The sequence below is a fragment of the Cucurbita moschata genome, unplaced genomic scaffold (assembly GCF_002738365.1).
Source record: "Cucurbita moschata cultivar Rifu unplaced genomic scaffold, Cmos_1.0 Cmo_Scf00035, whole genome shotgun sequence".
Classification (NCBI taxonomy): domain Eukaryota; kingdom Viridiplantae; phylum Streptophyta; class Magnoliopsida; order Cucurbitales; family Cucurbitaceae; genus Cucurbita; species Cucurbita moschata.
In genome coordinates, this window is record NW_019268551.1 from 1344326 (window position 1) to 1364647 (window position 20322).

Below are 20322 nucleotides of genomic sequence, written 5' to 3' on the forward strand. Positions count from 1 at the left end.
AGCAAGATTTTGAGTCAATTCTTGAGCATGAGCACTCCTTCTTCATTTTACTGTTTTGACGGATAGAAGAAAAGAATGGGCTGTTTCAAATTCTTGTCGCTCAATTCGGCACATATGAACAAACCCATCGCGTAAATATGACGTTATGATGTTCGTATAGCTCATTGATGATGATGCCACATTTGAATGGTCTTCTCTTCGGTCATATTTAACTTCTGTCCCTTTCTTCCCCCTTTTCCTGTTTTCATACACGGTTCTTTCTCTTAATCTTGTATTTAATCGGATGTTTCTTATGTATTCCACTTACTCGTACGAGGATTTCGCTTTTTGCAGCAATCCCTTCACGTTTAATCTCTTGGGTTCTCTTTGTTTGTTCATATCCTGTTGTTTGTTCAAATTTTGCTCTGTTTTTTCGTGTGTTCTTTATAATTGCCTTCTTGTCTCTATTTTGGCTTCTGAGTTTGTGGTTTTTTCACATGTTCTAGCTCTTTTACTTCTTGTTCTTTCTTCTGGGTTTAAAAGATGAAGTGTTTCTTTAACCCCAAGGGAAAATCCAAGTCCAAAGGGATATCAAAATCAGCTACAGAGTTGAAACAAGGAGAAAAATCAGCCAAGAAAAATGGTTTGAGACCACCGAATTCATTGTCTTCAAGGAGTATTCCTGAATTGTACAAAGAGAAGGAGCAAAATTTGAGGGTTTTCTCTCTGCAAGAGCTTGTTGATGCAACAAATGGCTTCAGCAGGCTGTTGAAGATTGGGGAGGGTGGTTTTGGGTCTGTGTACAAAGGACTTATTAAGCCCACAACTCCCAATGGTGAACCTCTTGTGGTCGCCATTAAAGAACTCAACCAGCATAGCTTGCAGGTATTGCCTTCTTTCTCAGTTTTTTCTGTGACATCCCACATCGGTCGGTTGGTGAGGAGAACGAAACCTCTCCCTAGCACACGCGTTGTAAAAAACTTGAGGGGAAGCCCGAAAGGGAATGTCCAAAGAGGACAATATTTGCTAGCGGTGGGCCTAGGCCATTACAATTGGTATTAGAGCCAAACACTGGGCGATGTGCGAGCGAGGAGGCTGTTCCTCGGAGGGGGTAGACACGAGGCGGTGTGCCAGTAAGGACGCTGGCCCCAAAGGGGTGGATTGAGTAGGGGTCCTACATCAATTGGAGAAAGGAACGAGTACCAGCGAGGACGTTGGACCCTTATGGGGTGGATTGTGAGATCCCACATCGGTTGGGGAGGAGAACGAAACATCCTTTATAAGGGCGTGGAAACCTCTCTCTAGCAGACACGTTTTAAAAACCTTGAGGGAAAGCCCAAAAAAGACAATATCTGTTAGTGGTGAGCCTAGGCCGTTACATTGATTGGTTGTTTTTTGCCTGGATGCTTTGGAGTGGACCTGAGGATTCAATATTTTATAAGCAATGTCATCAATCACATATAAATACTTAGCATTATTCAAAATTTGTAATCATTGGCCTGTATAGGATATTCTCTAAGCAACATATGACTCTAAATAATGAAGGACAGCTGACTTTCCCTTTCATCCCATGTCAAATACATTCCTTGTTTTCTGCTAGTCTTTATTTGTTTGGTTGTCATTTTACTGTCTCTTGATTTATGCGTATGGCTTATGGGCAGAAGTTCAATTTGCACGGTCTTCTCGAATCGAGGGCCATTGTGAAAACATTCGAAAACATTAAGGTTGAGTTCTTCTGTTGTGTAGGGTCATAAAGAATGGCTTGCAGAAGTTCAATTTCTCAGTGTAGTTAGTCATCCAAATCTAGTTAAACTTCTTGGTTACGCAGCTGAAAACGGCACGAAAGGGATTCAGAGGCTTTTAGTCTACGAGTACCTCCCGAACAGGAGCTTGGAACACCATCTTTTCCAACGAATGTCGTCGACGCTGCCATGGAAGAAAAGGTTAGAGATTATCATTGGTGCAGCGCAGGGCTTGGCTTATCTACATGGAGGGTTAGAAGCTCAGGTACAATTTAGGTGCATTGGTTTTTGTCAGTTGCTTACTCTTTTAGAGAGGAGATTCCTATAAAAATAAGTTTCATTGATCAAAAAGGCCTAAATATGATGCATCCAAAGGATTCTTTTCCCATCTGTGAAGTGGATGGCCATTAAGAGTATAGATTAGCAGGCTATTGATATCTCTTGCTAAGACAAGATACCATTTAAAAGCAATAATCAAGTCTTTCCTAAATCTGGTGGCATAATGACAACTTATGTATGAGTGGTTTTGGGATTCATGGGCAGCTATATCGTAACGGCCCAAGTCTATCGCTTGTAGATATTGTCCTCTTTGAGTTTTCCTTTCGGGCTTTCCCTCAAGGTTTTTAAAACGCGTATGCTAGGGAGAGGTTTCCATACTCTTATAAAGAATGTTTTGTTCCCCTCTCCAACTGATGTGAGATCTCACAATCCACCCCCCTTTAGGGCCCAATGTCCTCTCTCCAATCGATGTGGGATCTCACAATCTACTCCCCTTCGGGGCTGAGCGTCCTCGCAGGCACACTGCCTGGTGTCCACCCCCTTCGGGGCTCAGTGTCCTTGCTTGCACACCGCCCGGTGAGATCACACATCGATTGGAGAGAGGAATGCGTGCTAGCGAGGATGTTGGGTTTTGAAGGGGGGTGGATTGTGAGATCCCTCATCGGTTGGAGAGGGGAACAAAGCATTCTTTATAAGGGTGTGAAAACCTCTCCCTAGTAGACGCGTTTTTAAAGTCTTGAGAGAAAGCCCAAAGAGGACAATATCTACTAGCGGTGGGCTTAGGCTGTTACATATATAAATATACAGGAGTGTGAGGATAACGTCTATCATAACTGTTGATGACATTGTGATTGACTTTCTTTGGACAAAAATCAATCCATATGGCCACTTTAATTTGTTGAGATCATTTTTTGCACGTGCATTTGCGTAGGTGATATATCGGGATTTTAAATCAGCGAATATTCTACTAGACGAGAACTTCAAGCCGAAACTCTCAGACTTTGGCCTTGCTAGAGAAGGACCAAGAGGTGATGACACACACGTCTCTACAAACGTACGTACAATAGCTTTCCTCGTGTTGGATTTTACATTATGCATCTCATATAAAAAGATAATGCTTAGGCTGTACTCAAAACCCAAATGGCTGTTTTTTCATTTGTCAGGTGGTCGGAACGCATGGATATGCTGCTCCCGAATATCTTGAAACAGGCCGTCTCAAGAGCCAATGCGATGTATGGAGTTTCGGTGTGGTTCTATATGAACTCCTCACAGGCAGACGAGCATTGAATACTGCCCGCCCGGTCAGAGAACAGAAACTTCTACAATGGGTGAGGCAGTTTCCAGTTGACAGTAGTATGTTCACCATGTTAATCGATCCTCGTCTCAGAAACCAGTACTCCTTGTCTTCCACCCGGGAAGTTGCAAAGTTAGCCGATCGGTGCTTGAACAAAACTCCAATGAGTCGGCCAACAATGACAGAAGTAGTTGAAGGTTTACAGAAAGCGCTCGTAATGTCGGAAGAGAAAACAAGCTCCAATAGTAACCAGAAACAGTCTCATGGCGGCCTGTTTTCTCCAAGATTTGTTGATCAAAAGCATATCATGATTGGAAGACAAGGAAAGGTTTGATCTTCTGATATCTACACTTGCTTACTTTACATTCTTCTAGATGAAATATGCAAAGTTTTGACCTGAAACTCCCGAAAATTCGTCTTTTAAGCACGTCGTGATATCTGAAAGTAGAATAAATCTGATCTGAGTACCATATTATATACCATTATGTGTATCCATTCTGGACTGTTGATGGCTGTTTCACTCATGTTCTTACCTATATTTATGCTAGATCCCTTCTTGGTCCAACTTTTTTACTGAAGGACTCAATAATTACTGTTCTGAAAGTATAAAAAACTACATCTTTACACATAGAAGTATGAGGATTATGAGAGTTTTGGCTGTAGATTTAGGACTATGATAAGTATGTGCTGGTTTCATTTCTACACCACAGCAACTTCCTTGATCTTTTTCTCCTTAATGAATCCAACGTGAAGATCACTGCCACTGCAGTCGGATTCCGGAAGTTTCCGGTTCCGACCGCCTTCCGACATGGTCTTTACGAACTCGACCAAGTTTCTCCAATTGTTGGGTTCGAAAAGGTTCTTGTTCATTCTCAAGTAAGTGAATGCAGTCAAGCCATTTCCAGATTCCGACCTACTTGTGGCTAAAATTTGCTCATAAGCTCCTCCATCATACCTTTCCAATGCATTTTCACCTGCAAGTTCAGCCTTAGCATCCCTTGTAGCCATCTTCACTTGTCTAACTAAACCTTCCGGTGAGCAGTTCGCATAGCCGGGCTGCTGGCCGTCCTTCATTTCCATGCAAGTGAAGTTAAACACAACCCCATGTTTAGCTAGCATCTTCGCAATAGGCGAGTAACCGTTTCGGTGTCGAGTGTTGTAGTACCCTGCGGTTAACTCGGCAGCATGAGATCGAGTACTGTAATGCCAGTGAATTCCAGCTACTTTTGCTGATAGTTTTGCACCCGTTCCATGGAAAATTCCCTTTGAAGCTTCTAAGATTCTATCCCCGTGCTGTAATAGCTTGCCCGAGTACCATTCGAGGAAGAACTTGCCGTATTCTGTGTTCCATGTTCCTTCCTTTTTGAAGAAGCCTGTGTCTTCAGGGAATTGGTTGTATTGACCAGAATCATGTGGCCCTCCATTGCTTCCCCAGTCTCTTTTTCCAATGCTCTCTGCTGCTGCCTCAAGGGAAGCTCTCATGTACTGTTCACCACATAAGACATATCAAAAATCGGTCTCGAAAACCGTTTTCTCTAAACAGCCCCTAGTTTGATATTGCTGTAGAAGGATCCTGTTACGGTTAGATCAATACGTAAAAAGAAGTATATCGAGTTGAGTACCTTGTCGTAACATTGGAATTCCCCGATTCCTGGAAATCTCCAAGTTCCATTGCTCTCTGGATAAGACGGATATCTGAGTTCCCCACATGGACCAGCCCCGACTTGAACTTCCTGCAATTGCAAATGAACATTGAATTTCTAACTCTGGAAGCTATTTACTTGAATTCTATCTACGTGATTGTAATGGCCCAAGCCCATCGCTATCTGATATTGTTCTCCTTGAGCTTTCCCTTTCGGGCTTCCTCTCAAGGTTTTTAATACGCGTCTGCTAGGGAGAGGTTTCCACACCCTTATAAAGGGTGTTTCGTTCTCCCCCCAACCGATGTGGGGTCTCACAATCCACCCCCCTTTAGGGCCCAGCGTCCTCGCTGGCATTCGTTTCTTACTCCAATCAATGTGGGACCCCCACCAAATCCACCCCCTTTGGGGTCCAGCGTCCTTGCTCGCACACTGCCTCATGTCTACCCCTTTGTGGAACAGCCTCCTCGTTGGCACATCACCCGATGTCTGGCTCTGATACCATTTGTAACAGCCAAGGCTCACCACTAGTAGATATTGTCCTTTTTGGACTTTCCCTTTCGGGCTTCCCCTCAACGTTTTTAAAACACATCTGCTAGGGAGAGGTCTCCACACCCTTATAAAGGGTGTTTTGTTCTCCTCTCCAACCAATGTGAGATCTCAAAGTGATCGAGTCATGTTCATTCTAAGCTATCATCTTATGGGAGGATTAAATGTGTTCGGAGACGGTTAAGAAGAAGAAGGATTAAGAGAATTGAACAAATTGTCGATGCATACCATGATAACTTCTCCCAAGTAGTCTCTAAATCGATCCCGAAAGCTTCTCATGTAATCAGCATAGACTTGGATTGGTGTTCTTCCTCTAAGCACAGGTAAGGAATCACATCCCAAAGAGATGTATTCCGGATTCCTCCTGCCTGATCTGTCGGTATAAACGAGATCTGGGTTCTTGCTTATTTCTTTGAGCACCCATGGCGGCAAAGGAATGCTGAAAGATCATGGAGAGAAGGTTAACCGAATATCGAAAAGTCGAAAATGGTTAAGAAAACTTTCTCGGATTCATACCTGCAAGAATCTCCAACATTCCCTCCACACTGATGAAAGGACATGACTACTTGGAGCTTCAAGCCATGCTTTTGAAGCATCTGCACAAGCTCAGCATAGCCTTCCCAATTGTATTTCATAGGTCCATCTTTCTCCACCAATCCCCACCAAGCATCCACCATAACTCCTTCCACACCCGCACTCTTCAAAGCCATTAAACTCGCGTTCATCGCTCGAGGCTTGTTCAGATTCCCTCCAAGCGTAACCGTGTCAAGCGGCAACATAACAAACACAGGAACTCTCAAGTCATTCGTGTGATGATTCATAGATAACGAATGAAGTTTCTCCAATTTGTCACTCCTTTCCATCTTAATCTCTTGTAGGGAGCTTCTTATTCGAAGACGGGTCGGTGATTTTGCTTGCTTGAACGAGATTACACCATAGAGATCCTCATGAAGATGAGCCTTTATGATCTTGGTGTCTTTCGGGTTGATGAAAGAAGTCGAAGATCGCAACGTTAAAGTCATTTTTTTCCGAATATCAGAGAAGGTATTAGAAATGAACGAAGATGCTGCATATTTATGAACAAAAGTCTCTCAAAAAGTTTTTGAACTTTGAAGCTGACAGCAAAGCCGGTGGGCTCGTGTTCAAACGAAAAAGGTACGTAAAATCAAAACTTGTTGGCTTTACCATTTCAAAGTCGTTTTCGATATTACGCACTTTTTACTTCAATGTTCTTGGAATTATAAAGCTCAAAATCCCGAAATGTTCATCTAAGACCAGGCTTCCCAATAGAATGCTTAACGAATCCATCCCGAAATGTTCGGGTACAAGCTTTAATCTTTTCAAGTGTTCTTGTAGCTCTAGAAAGTGTTCAATGGCTGAAATGATGAAAATATCTTCCCTTTTTTGTTCCCTTTTCTGCTACTTTTCCTCTCTCTAGAGCTGAACCATATCTCTTCCTCTGTAAAGCAATTTGCTTGGCCAAAACTTTGTGAAACCCCACAAAGAAAGTGATTTGTGGACTATGTTTATGTTCTTAACATTCTATTTATGTGGATGACATAAAAGCTTTGAGAATATTGAATTTTCATTGGTGTTGGTTGCATTAGGATAAGGAAGACTATAAGAATGCATCATTTAGCTGTGTACTCATGTGGCTGAAACTAAGAGTTCTCTTTCATTTCTTGGTTATAAGCTAGTAGAAATTGTGAGATTCCACGTTGGTTGGAGAGGGGAACGAAACATTCCTTATAAGGGTATGGAAACCTCTCCCTAGTAGATGCATTTTAAAACCGTGAGGCTGATAACAGGCTGAAGTGGACAATATTCTAGCGGTGGGTTTGAGCTGTTACAAATGGTATTGAAGCTAGACACTGGATGGTGTGCTAGCGAGGATCCTGGGCTCCAAAAGGGGTGGATTTTGAGATCCCACATCGGTTGGAGAAGAGAACGAAACATTCCTTATAAGAGTGTGGAAGTTTCTCCCTAGTAGAGGCGGTTTAAAATGTGAGGCTAATGGCGATACGTAATGGGTCAAAACGGACAATATCTGCTAGTGGTGGGCTTGGGCTGTTACAAATGATACTAGAGTTCGACACTGGATGGTGTACCAGCGAGGACACTGGTCCCCAAAGGGGAGTGGATTGTGAGATCCCATATCAGTTGGAGAGGAGAACGAAATATTCAATATAAGAGTGTGGAAACTCTCCCTAGTAGACATGTTTTAAAGCCGTGAGGTTGACGGTAATACGTAACGGGCCAAAGTTGACAATATTTGCTAGCGGTATGCTTGGCTGTTACAAATGATACTGGACGGTGTGCCAGCGAGGACGTTGGGCCTCAAAGGGGGTGGATTGTGAGATCTCCCAGCGGTTGGAGAGAAGAACGAAACATTTCTTTATAAGAGTGTAGAAACCTCTTCCTAACAAATGCGTTTTCAAATCGTGAGGTTGACGTCGTTATATAATGGGCTAAAATGGACAATATTTACTAGCGGTGGACTTAGGCGGTTACAGAAATCCCCTTTGTGTCCAACGGACTTATTTTCTAACTTTGCTTTATAGGCTCTAAGGTACCGGTAAAATATTGAGCAATGTGCACAATGTGGCGATGAAATCCACCTCGCTTGGGGGGCCAGCGTCCTCGAACACCACTACACGCTATTCTTAGTCTCTACCACACCCATTGCAGAAACATTATAGCTCAACAGTTGTAGGGTGACGGAGGATTGAACCATCAACTTTTAGGATGATAATTGGTGATTTTATCCACTAAACTATACTCAAATTGGCACGAAACACACGAAAGACGGAGACGGAAAGATTCTAATTGTGTAGGCCAATTGGATTGTAAGGAAAGGAGAAAGTTGGATGGGGAAAGATCCAAACTTTGATTGTGAGAGTTTAGTCTTCATTGAAGAAGAGGCTACAAAGCTGAGGTGTAGCCATGTAATTGTTAGGCCAACCATTAGATTTTTGTGTGGAGGCCATTAGTTCTTATCTCTTCCAACTCGTTATTAAATCAAAAAGGAAAACGAGGTCGATAAGGAAACGCGTCGGTTAGAAAGAGGTTTCCATACTCTTATAAAGAATGCTTCGTTCCCCTCTTCAACCGATGTGGGATCACACAATCTACTATCGTTGGGGTGTAGCGTCCTTGTTGACACACCGTCCCGTGTCTAGCCCTGATACCATTTGTAACACCTCAAGTGCTTTGGTCTGTTACGTATCGCAGTCAGCCTCATGGTTAGAATTTATAAGAGCATCTCGAAAAATTAGCAATTTCTAACAAATTCATCCTATAATATTTTGTATCAAAACGCTTGTAGGATGTTTAACAATCCAAAAAAATGATGATCAATTTGAAGGCCGAGTTTCTTTTTATGTTCTTTATACATTTTAAAAAGTGTCTAATTGGTCTCCGAGTTTTCAAGTCCACTAAATCTAACTTTAAAAAGGGTTCGATGGATCTTTAAACTTTCAAATTTGTTCCCTAATGATTCTTAAATTTTCAATTTGTCCAATGAACTCGAAACCTCGAGCCAAATCTCTTCCATTTTAGAAAATTAATCTAACCCAACTTGAAATGCTAGTCCAACCCAACCCTACCCTATAATTTGGGTTGGGTCGTTCGGGTCAGTACAACAATCTCATCATAACCATAAATCATAAAAAATGAATTAACCAAACTGGTCCAAAAACCTCAAATCGCTTCAATCAAAATAATTTATAATGTTCAACAAAATAATTTCGAAAAAGTAGATTTGGTAGATTATGTTCCTTCGACATCGAACAGATTTCTAAGCTTTAAATTTTGTATCAAATGGATTTTTTTGACACTCGGAAGTTTCGTTTTTACTCGATGTTTGAATTTAAAACCGAACCTAACCCGATATCATTAAAATTTTCAAATATTCAAAGGAAGATGTCACACTATTATGAGATAACCAACTCAAACCAATCCATTTGGTTCCATTTGTTGTTTTGTGGGTGTTGATATTGCCACCCTAGTGGTGGCTGCTGCTGGGGGACCTAATCTAAATGATTTTCCATGTAAATATGAAAGCATGAATTAAATAGGATGAACTTCACTATTCATTTCTATCCTTTGTGAGTCGGAACGAGACATTGTTTGTAAGAGTGTGGAAACCTTTTCCTAATAGACGTATTCTAAAATCATGAGGGAAAGCCCAAAAAGGACAATATCGGCTAGTGGTGGACTTAGGCTATTACAAATGGTATCAGAGCCAGACACTGGGCGATATGCCAGCGAGGAGGCTAAGTCCCGAAGGGGGTGGACACGAGGCGGTGTGCCAGTGAGGATGGTGGGCTCTGAAGGGGATGGATTTGAGGGTCCCACATCGATTGGAGAGGGGGAACGAGTGCTAGTGAGGACGTTGGGGCTCGAAGGGGGTGGTAGATTGTGAGATCCCACATCGGTTAGAGAGAGGAAGGAAATATTCTTTATAAGGGTGTGGAAACCTCTCTCTAGCGTACTCGCTTTAAAATCTTAAGGGGAAGCCCGAAACGGAAAGCCCATAGAAGACAATATTTGCTTGCAGCGGGCTTGAACTATTACATCTTCGGATATAGTGAATTCAAGCATATCCATGAATAAGGTACTCAGATAGTAGTCGTTCAAAGCCTATGTTAGGAGATTGATCGAGGTTTGTCTCTTTCCAAAAATGATGAAGGCTTAATAATCTTTGGTGACAACCAAAAAGGTAATATAATTGGTAAGGGTAATATAGATAGTCGTTCTTTCTACCTTAACTGAAAATGTGCTTGTAGTTGACAAGACTATTCATATGACACAATAACTCTTCTGTAACGGCCTAAGCCTACCACTAGCAGATATTATCTTCTTTGAACTTCCCCCTCATTATTTTTAAAATACGTTTGGTACGGAGAGGTTTCCACACCGTTAAAGAATGTTCTGTTCCCTTCTCCAATCGATGCAAAATTTCACATCTTCCAATCCAGACTACGAACGCAAACTAATTTTTTAGAGGTGTTAGGTTAAATTTTTTGAAAATCGAAAATTCGAGTCGATTTACAAGTTAGACATTTTTTTTTCAGGTCAACCCGATTAGCTCGAAGAATAGTCGATCTTAAAAAGTGTATTAATAGATTTAATTGGGTCCACTTACACCTATGAGGTGACAAAAGGCCTCCCTACTTGTTCCCATAGTCAACAGATTTTGTTTACTTCAACCAAGACTTTTTATTTTATTTTATTTTAATTAATAATATGCTTTCAATAATTATATACCAATATATAATTTAAATTTTTAAAAGTTGGAATAATACCTAAATTTAAAAATAAAATTAAAATACCAACTTTAAAAAAATATATATAAAAATACCTTTATTATTAGTTTGTTTCACTTGAATTTAAAAAATAAAAAATAAAAAATATCCACAAATTTCAGAAGTTCTATTAAAATATTTTAACTGGTTTTAATTTTTTTAAAAATATTTTTAGTATCATATTTTGAAAAATACACATAAAATTTTAAAATTAATATTAACACTAAATAACTACAATAATTAATTTTAAAGTAATTATGAGACAATAAATAGTTAAGATTTTTTTTATTAATTTCAGAGCAATATAATTATTTAATATTATATTAATATAATTTCAAAAGAAATCTAAAATCATTTTCATCTAAATTAAAAAGAAAATGGCCAAAGTCTTGGGAAGAAAAGCAAGTCCTCTGACATGTCAATTCCCAATTATTTGTGGGCCAATACCATAATTAATACCTTCAACAGCTCCATCAATGGCTTCCATAGCTCAGAAACAATGATTTAGATTACCCAGGAAGGAGGGAGAAGAACAATTACAGTAAATTCAGATTGTTATTTCTCCAATATTTCTCAAAATTAAAAGCCCAGAAGATCTGGGCAGGAACAGCCGGACTCAAGAACAACAAGAACAACAAGAACAAGAGCAGAATCCATAGCTTAGTTACAGATTCAACCGCTTTCTTCCCTAACTCCATATGTATATTATATGCAGAGAGTGAAAAAAAAAAATATAAAATCCCCAAGAAAAGGGAACAAAAAAAAAAAAGGGTTAATCTCAATCTCTTCCCCTTCTGTTGTTCTTCCATTTTCTTTTCGTTTTGGTTGAGTTTTTGAGTTTTGTGTGTGCGTTAAATCTAGGCGGCGGCGACGGTGCCGGTGTAGAGAGGGTATTCCGGCGGAGGAGAGGACTTGTTGGGTGAAGTGGATCTTCTTCTTTGTTGATCCTTTTTTCTCAGAGCTTTCATGGCAGATGATGACGATCTTCTCCATTTCTTCTCTTTTGATTCGTCTATTTGTATTTGTTCTTGTCTGCATTCTTCACTACAGAATGGCGTATCTCCTCTGTAAAAATCATCACAGTTCAGAAACAATATTTCATCGCCCCCAATTTAAAACCTAGGGAAAACCCCACTGATTCAAGAAATTTGAAGAAATTTTCCATCTAAATTCCTGTTTGGATATTGAGAAAATAAAAAAAAGCGCAAAGAAAATCCAAATCTCAAACCCTAAATCCCAAACCCCACAACCTTACTCGAAATTTCAAAATCAAATCCCTAGAAACGAAAGATCAAGAGAGAGAAGACGAACGAACCTGTACATGAAGATATCGGTGTTATTCCCGAGACGTTTCCGGCAAAGGAAACAGGAATCCAAGAAATGAGGTTGAGGATCGTCGAATCGGGAAGATCTAGAACCGGCAGAAGCGAGGTAGAGGGAGCGGAAGCTTCTGGAGAAGAAGGGATGGGCAGTGATTACAGGTTCCCTGTCGGCCGGCAATGGAGAGAGTCCGACGACATCGTCGTCGTCGTCATGGAGGAAGCACGGATTTCTCGTGGTGATGAGATTTGAGGAATCCATGAAAGAGAGAGAGAGAGAGAGATTCGAGTTGCAGAGAAATGGAGAAGATGAAGGTTAGGTTTTAAAGAAGAGAGAGAGAGAGAGAGGAAATGGAAACCACTGCGAGGTTTGGAGACTGAATCCGTTGGCTCGAACTACAAGTTGAGGAAATTCAATGTGAAATTACTTCCAAGCCCTTTCCCTGGTCCCATGCAACTCTCTGGAACTAATAACATTTTCTCTCTCCTCCTTTTATTCTCTCACTTCAAAAGTGTCTAAAATTACCAATTTAACCCTATCCTAAATATTTTAGATTTTATTTACTAGTAATATGAGTAATCAAAATTTTATTAAATAATTATTAATTGTGAATTTTATTCTGGTTGTTCCGAGTGACCGACCAAACTAAACTAAAATAGTTGAAATTTAACTGAAATTAATTAAAAATATATTACCGAACATATTTTTGTCCCGTAGATTTAATTAACTGTTTTGGTTTATTTTGTATTAAAAAAGTTTGTTAATTAAACAAAATACAAAATTGAATTATATTTTGTATAATTGATTTTTTTAAAAAAAAAACTTAAAATATATTAATATGATATTGACCTTTTATATTTTTAATTAAAAATTTAAAATCTTCCACACCACAAATCTTATTATTTAACTAATTTATTAAAAAAAATCACTAATATATTTTAATTAAAAAAATAAAAAAATATATACTTATAGTTAGTTTTTTGTTTTAAAAATATTTTTAAATGGCAAAAATTTGGTTATTTTGAATGTTCCAAATAATTAAAGAAGATATTCTTTATTTGGTAATTCTTTTTTTTTTTTTTGTGAGGATTTTGATTTTAATAATAAATAATTTTTAAAATTTATGTATTTAAAGAATTTTTATTAAAAAAAAAAGAAATAGTTTTTAAAAAAACGGGAAAACATGACTCTACCTACTATGGTATTCATGTAAATAAGATGAAAACAAAGGGTAGAAAGAAAAGATTTCTCATGTTTTTTATACTCAAAATATCTTTCATTGAGCAAGTGGGCCCCACGCTAGGCATTTTCCTTTCGTACAAGAGGTAGTGACGTCATTATTTGTACGACAAAAGCAAATACATAAAAGGAAGGTCCCACGCTCTCTGGTCACGCGTGAACTTGACGTGCACACACCGCCAACTCTAATCTTTCCACTCTTCCTTTTAAAATTTAGAACCTTTTTTTGTGCCCTTTTATGTAAAAGCTTTTTTTTTTTTTTTTTTTTTTTTTTTTTTTTTTTCTTTCAATTTTCTCTAAAAAGAAAATAAGAATAAATTTAATTAATTATGTTTTCTAGGCTATAAAAAAATTTAATTTAATTTAATTCTTTAAACTATGATTCAAAAAATTCGAGTTTCCAACTTAAACCATTAAACGTTAGGTTGGTTTAAAAAAATTCTGTTGAATTGGGTTGAATTTAAAAATAAAAAAAACTGAAATATTTGAGCCAATTCACCGGTTTCACATTTTTTCTTTTATTGAGTCAACCCGACTAACCCGAAAACTGAGTTACAACCCAACCTAATCAAACCCTGTTCTGTTTTTAGATTATTGTGAAAGATTAAAAATATTTTACTTGTTAATTATGGGTTATAACTTGTATAAATTTGATATTTAAAATTTATGAGATTTTAATTATTAATATAACATATATCGTAGATAAATAAAATTTTTGTAATTAATTTAAAAAAAAACGGGATAATCCAACTCAATCGAACGTATGTGTTTTCGTCGAGTTACTTAAATTACCAACTCAACCAACTAGAAATTTTAGGTTAATCTAAAAGATTTTTCTAATCCAACCTAACTCGTGTATACCCCTGATATTAGTGAACTATTAGAAATCCGGCCCGTTTTAAAATCCAACGATCTGTTCGTGAGACAAAGATGCAAAATTGAAAGTTTAATGATCTACTATAAACTTCTTAAAGTTTAAAGACGTAGTAGACAAATTTAGAACTTCAAGAATGGTCAAACTTCACGAACGATTAATCGTCACAGATCAAATTTGAAATCGAAAGACTCTCACTCCACTATGAATCAGGCTTACGAGGTTACGAAATAACGTTGTAGTTCATCAAAAGAGTTCGGTATGAAACCTTGAAGAAGGAAGTAGGGAAAGGGGCTATGCTTGTTCTTGACCTCATAAATGTGTACCTATTTCATCTACAATTCCTTGTAATTACGGTCCTTTTTTTACCATGCTTAAAAGTGGTTTCACCCATTTTCAACCAACTTTGACGTTTGGGCAGTGGAAAATCATACTTTAAATTTGAACTTTTACGTAACCCTCGAATAAAAGAAGGATATATAAATGAATCGAAACCAAAATATATCGAGAGTGATTCTAAAGACATGATAGTTAGAAAAATGTTTTTAAAAAAATTAAAAGTTACTATCTATACCAACAAGGTGCACGTTCCTCTCTGGTGAGTTTGAGAGGAACACTGGCTAATTTAGAGAATGATCATGAGTTTATAAATAATACATCTTCATTCGTACGAGACCTTTGGGGAAGCTCAAAACGCTCAAAGTAAAGCCATGTGAGCTCATACTCAAAGTGGACAATATTATACTATTGTGGAGAATCGTGAATATGTTTTTTTTAGACAAAAATATAAATTTTAAAGATATTTTTATTAATTTAATATTAATTTAAAATAAAGTGACTTAGTGTCGAAGGAAAAGAGAGGAAGCTAAAGAGTAGACTTTGATCGGTTCAACAAAATATTGGTTTTTGTTAACAGGTGGCATTTAATGCTCTTAATATTTATTACTATTATTTTTAATAATTTTTATTATTTTTTAAATGTTTTTACTTTTAATTATTTTTGTTTTTTTTTATTATTTAATAGGGTCTTTAATTATAGCAAATGTTGGGAACTTGCATTATAAATAATAATATATCAATTTTATCCAATTTTAAATTTTTATTTCCATATTAATCTTCTATTTTTATTTTTTTTACTAAAAAAATTATATAAACGACACGAACAAACCGAACTAAAAAATTTTAAAGTTGGGTTGAGTTAGGTTCATTATTTAATCGAAGTTATTTTTTTAAAAATTATAACTCGAACAATTGAAGTGAGTCGAGCCGAACCCGAAAATTATACAATTTGATGGGGAAATTGGAGCACACGCGCTAGAAAGGGCAAAGTGAGGAGAACGGGAGAATCGCCATATAAAGTTAAATTAAATTAAATTAAAAAAATTTAAAGAATTAGAAAAATGAAGGAGAAAATGGTAATATGGACTAACCTACGGTTTAACGCTTGTCAGATTCTTTTGTCGTGTTCCTCTCTGTCATACGACACGTCGCGCACTCCCATTCTTTTCCTGGACGATTTGTCGGACGCTACTCTCTTCTCTCCCTCTCTCCTACCCGTTGCCCGCTACCCTTCTTAACCACGTGGCAGAAAATTTTCATGCCAGCGGTGTGTGTATGGGGTCCTTACCAGAGCCACGTCATCTAACCCGCAAACTCCTTTACCCCTCCTGGTTAAGTCTTGATTAGCGTCCAGATTCGTTGAATGTTTGTTGTTCGAGCCAGCATAATTTTTGGTGCTTCCAAATTTGAAATCTAGGTTCGATACTCGATGGTCCGACGTTCTTCTACAACTTCTATTTTGGTTCGTCGCCCCAAGTTATGTTTTATTAGAAGAAGTTCCGCTTCGATACCATTTATAGCGCTCCATGCTCATAACTCATGTAACAACTCAAACTCACCGCCAGTAGATATCGTTCTCTTTCGCCCTTTTTTCCGGGTTCTCTTCTGATTTTAAAACCTAGAGAGAGGTTTTACACCCCTATAAGAAATGTTTTGTTTTACACCCCTATAAAGAATGCCCATCGTTCTTACTGGCACACTGTTCGGTATCTGACTCTAATACCATTTGTAACAAAAACGCTCTCGAGACATAGTTCATTTGTTTTGTTATATGCCCATAAAATGAGCCGTGTGACTCTCTTGAACCTTCTTGAACTTGGTAAATAGGGAGAGGAGCATGAACCTATTTACGAGAAAGTAAAATAAAAACTCTTTATAGTGCACATAAGAGTCGTATCATAAACTTTGTCCGATTTGCAGCTGGTCCCCCATGTAGTGGTCCCGACGAAGTCCCGACTTGTAAGAATTTTTGTCATCCCTAATTTTCAATAACGACATTATTAGAAGAAAAAAAAACTTTAATTTACTAACACCGTTTTTTTTTTTATAAATAATAAAATTGGTAAAGTCAAATAATATTAGCAATAATGATATATGGTTTAATAAATAAACCCTTAAAAAAGATTATTTGTAATTAAAAAAACAACCTCTCACTCTCTCAAATTAAAATATTTATAAAATTTTAAATAACCAATATGTTTTTTTTCCTCCAATAATTAAGAAAAAGAGAGCCATTTCAAAGGAATCGTTTTCAAATTATGAATGGTCCATATGCTTTTTTTTTTTTTTTTTTTTTTTTTTTTTTTTTTTTTTTCTTTATTAATTTAATTTTAATTTAACAAAATTATGACAATATTTCAAAAAATTATCTCCCGTGGCTCTTGTTTCAGCTATCTAGCTAAAACGCAACTTAAGACAAGACTCTCAATTAAGATAAACGATGACTCTCTAACGAGAACTACCTATAAGGCTAACAATAACGACCGAACCTAAAAGACATGAAAGTGGTGAGGGATTGTTCGGGAGCGAGTAGTTAACACCCTAATCCAGGAAAAGCGTCCAAACAACAAAGTAGAAAGAAAAACATGATGACGGTGAAAATTTATAAGTCAATCTAAAGGTTGACGATAAGAGAGATGATAGGCAACCATTGAGGAGAAGAAGATGATCGGTATTGTAACGACCCAATCCCACCGCTAGTAGATATTGTCCGCTTTGGAATTTCCCTTTTGAGCTTCCCCATTTGTAACAACACAAGCCTATTGCTAACGGATATTGTCCTCCCTCAAGGTTTTTAAAACGCGTTTGTTAGGGAGAGGTTTCCACATTTTTATAAAGAATGTTTCGTTCCCCTCTCCAACTAATGTGGAATCTCACAATCCCACCCCCTTTTGGGGCCGAACGTCCTCGTTGGCACAGATCTCACATGTATATTAAAAGATAGACTGAAATAAGCAACGTAAGCCCTAAGAGTTAAAGACCAAGAAAGTATAGGTGAGAATGAGTGCACGGGCTTAATACCCTACGTATTTCAGAAGGTAGGTATAGTTGAAGGACGGTTGCATAAAGCCTCGATTAAGTCTCTCACCGACTTTCGTCTCAATTCGTCGATACTATTATTTTGGGTATTTTATTTTATTTTTTGTTTAGTGTTTGCTTGGGAATAACCATGGCTTAGCTGTTTGGAAAGAGACACATAATTGACTAGAGAAAGAAGAGTGGGAGTGGAAGATTTGGCCCACATATCTTTGTCACATAATTAACAAAAGTAAATACATAAAAAACAAAGGACCAAATAGCAAAATCTAATAATTGGATCAATTTGCACAAAGAGACATTTCTTTGCATTTCCCTTTCACTTTCCATTCAATTACCATCACATAAAAACAACACATTCGAAATCTCGAGAACTTTCTCGGGTCTCCATTTTACTTCTCTAATCGATCTATTTTTACGGGAATGATCATGAGTTTATACGTAAAGAATACATGTCCATTGATATGAGACATTTTCGAGAAATCAAAAGCAAAGCCACTGTCGAGGGTCGTGGTTTCTAACATGGTATCAGAGTCATGCCCTTTATTTAGTCATGTCAATAGAATCTTCAAGTGTCGAACAAAGAAGTTGTGAGTCTCGAAAGTATAGTCAAAAGTGACTCAAGTGTCGATAAAAGGGTGTATAAAATATTAATATTTTTTAAATAAAATAAAATTTAAATAAAGAAATAGGTAGTTAATAAATTAAGGTATCTAAAATAATTATTAGAATTATTAGATTCATGAAAAAGATGGATGGAAATAAAGTCAAAGTAAACTTTCATAATTATATCTTTAATAAAAAATTTAAATAAATAATATATTAGCATTTTCAAACCCTAATAACACGACCCGAAAATTATTACGTTAAAATTTTAAGATTTTAAAAAAATTGAATAATTAAATTAGAAGAACAAATTCAATAATTAATTAATTAGAAACGGATCTCGAGTGAATAATCATATTTTCGTATAGTTTATTTTTTAAAATTAAATTTAAAATTTGGATTTATTTATTTATATAATATAATGTATTTATTTTGATGGGAACATTATTGAAATAGTCCAATGACTTTGGAGTCTTTGTATAATGCAAGTGGGCTAACGACTACAATTTTCTTTATTAGGTTACCTAAGATACCAACTATTACAATTAAAAATAAATAAAATATTAAATTATAAAAAAATATTCCCGAATATTTAACTTTAGTTAAAAAATACTCGGTAGTTATAGGTAAAAGGTTAGTGCTAAAGGTGTACATGAACCCGATGACCCAACTCGAACCCGACCCAAAAATAGGTGGATTGTGAGATCCCACGTCAGTTGGGGAAGGAAACGAAACAATCCTTTTAAGGGCGTGGAAACCTTTCCTTAGTGATCGTCTTTTAAAACTTTGAGCGGAAGTTTAGAAGAGAAAGTCTAAAGAAAACAATGTTTGCCCGCTTGGACAGTTATAATTATTATTTTATTACTCCACATTAGTAATTATTTAAAAACTAAAAATTAACCCAAATTATATGACCTACGTGGCACTGATCACGTGATGCACCATGTGCTTCCCACGTGTGTTTCCCACGGAGTAGCATGTCCATCTAATGTGAAGCAGTTTCTGTACAGACACAAAGTTGCAGCTTTTTAACTTAAATAAATAAATATTATTTATTTATTTATTTATTTGGAGCTTTATTCTCTTTTAATTTTTTAATCCATGGATTTTTTTTTAAATAAACAAAAATTAATTAAAAGATAAATAGTTCCAAATTTGGCAAAATAAAATATCAAAATTATAAATATATTTTTTAATTGATAATTAAAAACTTAATTATATCTTTTTACTCGCCCACTCGAAAATAGAGTTACAATCCAACCCTACCCTACCTTTAAGATTATATTGAATATTAAATATATTTTATATTTATAACTATTATTAGTGATGCATTACGAGTTGTGAATGTTTGAGATTTGAGTTTAATGAGATTTTAGTTATTAATATAACACGTATAGTAAATAAGTATGATTTTTTTAAAATAATAATAAAAAAAATAGCTAGACAATCCAACCCAACTCGAAAATGAAGGGTTGGTTGGGTTGTGAGTTCTATTCGAGTTGCTCGGGTCACCAATCCAACCAACTCAAAATGTCGAGTTCAGTCAAAGACTCATTACTTCATTTTAATAAAATTAAAGCAAAAGAAAATTAACTTTTTAAATATATAATAGTAAATAAAATCAATTTTTTTTATTAGAATAAAAGAAGTAAAAGTAAAAACCTACCACGTGGACATCCTACGTGGTAATAAATTTAGTTTTAAATAAAAGGAAATGTTTTTACAATTAAAAACAAATAAGAAAATAGCCTATTGGTTGATTATTTTAAATGTAATTATATAATATTTTTTAATAGGAATAAATCAATTAATTTAGGATTGAAAGTTTCATGAAGCTTCTAGGAAATGTTCATTAGGGGGAAATAAAAAAATAATAATGGGAATTTCATCATATATTATGTTATTATATAAAATGTAAAAAATGTGTCACATCAACCACCAAGCTTTAAAGTAAAATCATATTTATAATATAGTTTTAATATAAATTCAAACATAACTTAAAATATTTTTTTTGGTTAATTTGAAAATAATTTTAAATTTATATAAATTATTTTACCGACATTCTATAAAAATGTCCGAAAAATATTTAAAATAAATATAAATTATTAAAAATTATTTT

At 36.3% G+C, this 20322-nt stretch overlaps 3 protein-coding genes across 3 annotated transcripts; 1 reads left to right on the forward strand and 2 right to left on the reverse strand.

Moving 5' to 3' along the window:
* Window positions 1–9: 9 nt before the first annotated feature.
* LOC111431081 (probable serine/threonine-protein kinase PBL19) lies at window positions 10–7069 on the forward strand. Its single transcript, XM_023067592.1, has 5 exons — window positions 10–864; window positions 1726–1986; window positions 2932–3054; window positions 3164–3622; window positions 6362–7069. Exons 1-5 carry the CDS (start codon window positions 523–525, stop codon window positions 6389–6391), a joined length of 1215 nt encoding a protein of 404 aa, XP_022923360.1. The 5' UTR covers window positions 10–522; the 3' UTR covers window positions 6392–7069.
* LOC111431080 (beta-amylase 3, chloroplastic-like) lies at window positions 3684–6515 on the reverse strand. Its single transcript, XM_023067591.1, has 4 exons — window positions 6000–6515; window positions 5712–5922; window positions 4917–5027; window positions 3684–4779 (listed from the first exon to the last, which is right to left on the reverse strand). The coding sequence occupies exons 1-4, from the start codon at window positions 6503–6505 to the stop codon at window positions 3994–3996; spliced, it is 1614 nt and encodes a 537-aa protein (XP_022923359.1). The 5' UTR covers window positions 6506–6515; the 3' UTR covers window positions 3684–3993.
* Window positions 7070–11325: 4256 nt separating the features above from the next.
* Window positions 11326–12499, reverse strand: LOC111431226. The gene is made up of 2 exons (XM_023067819.1): window positions 12105–12499; window positions 11326–11854 (listed from the first exon to the last, which is right to left on the reverse strand). The coding sequence occupies exons 1-2, from the start codon at window positions 12368–12370 to the stop codon at window positions 11647–11649; spliced, it is 474 nt and encodes a 157-aa protein (XP_022923587.1). The 5' UTR covers window positions 12371–12499; the 3' UTR covers window positions 11326–11646.
* Between the last annotated feature and the right edge of the window lie 7823 nt (window positions 12500–20322).

Excerpts from the sequence above, each read along its gene's own strand:
- LOC111431080 (XM_023067591.1), bottom strand. The coding sequence starts at position 6,505 with ATGACTTTAACGTTGCGATCTTCGACTTCTTTCATCAACCCGAAAGAC. Across the intron at positions 5,028-5,711 it reads ACTTGGGAGAAGTTATCATG|GAAGTTCAAGTCGGGGCTGG; the intron begins GTATGCATCGAC and ends TTGCAATTGCAG. Across the intron at positions 4,780-4,916 it reads AATTCCAATGTTACGACAAG|TACATGAGAGCTTCCCTTGA; the intron begins GTACTCAACTCG and ends TGTGGTGAACAG.
- LOC111431226 (XM_023067819.1), bottom strand. The coding sequence starts at position 12,370 with ATGGATTCCTCAAATCTCATCACCACGAGAAATCCGTGCTTCCTCCAT. Across the intron at positions 11,855-12,104 it reads ACCGATATCTTCATGTACAG|AGGAGATACGCCATTCTGTA; the intron begins GTTCGTTCGTCT and ends TGATTTTTACAG.
- LOC111431081 (XM_023067592.1), top strand. The coding sequence starts at position 523 with ATGAAGTGTTTCTTTAACCCCAAGGGAAAATCCAAGTCCAAAGGGATA. Across the intron at positions 1,987-2,931 it reads ATGGAGGGTTAGAAGCTCAG|GTGATATATCGGGATTTTAA; the intron begins GTACAATTTAGG and ends GCATTTGCGTAG. Across the intron at positions 3,623-6,361 it reads TGATTGGAAGACAAGGAAAG|GGAGCTTCTTATTCGAAGAC; the intron begins GTTTGATCTTCT and ends AATCTCTTGTAG.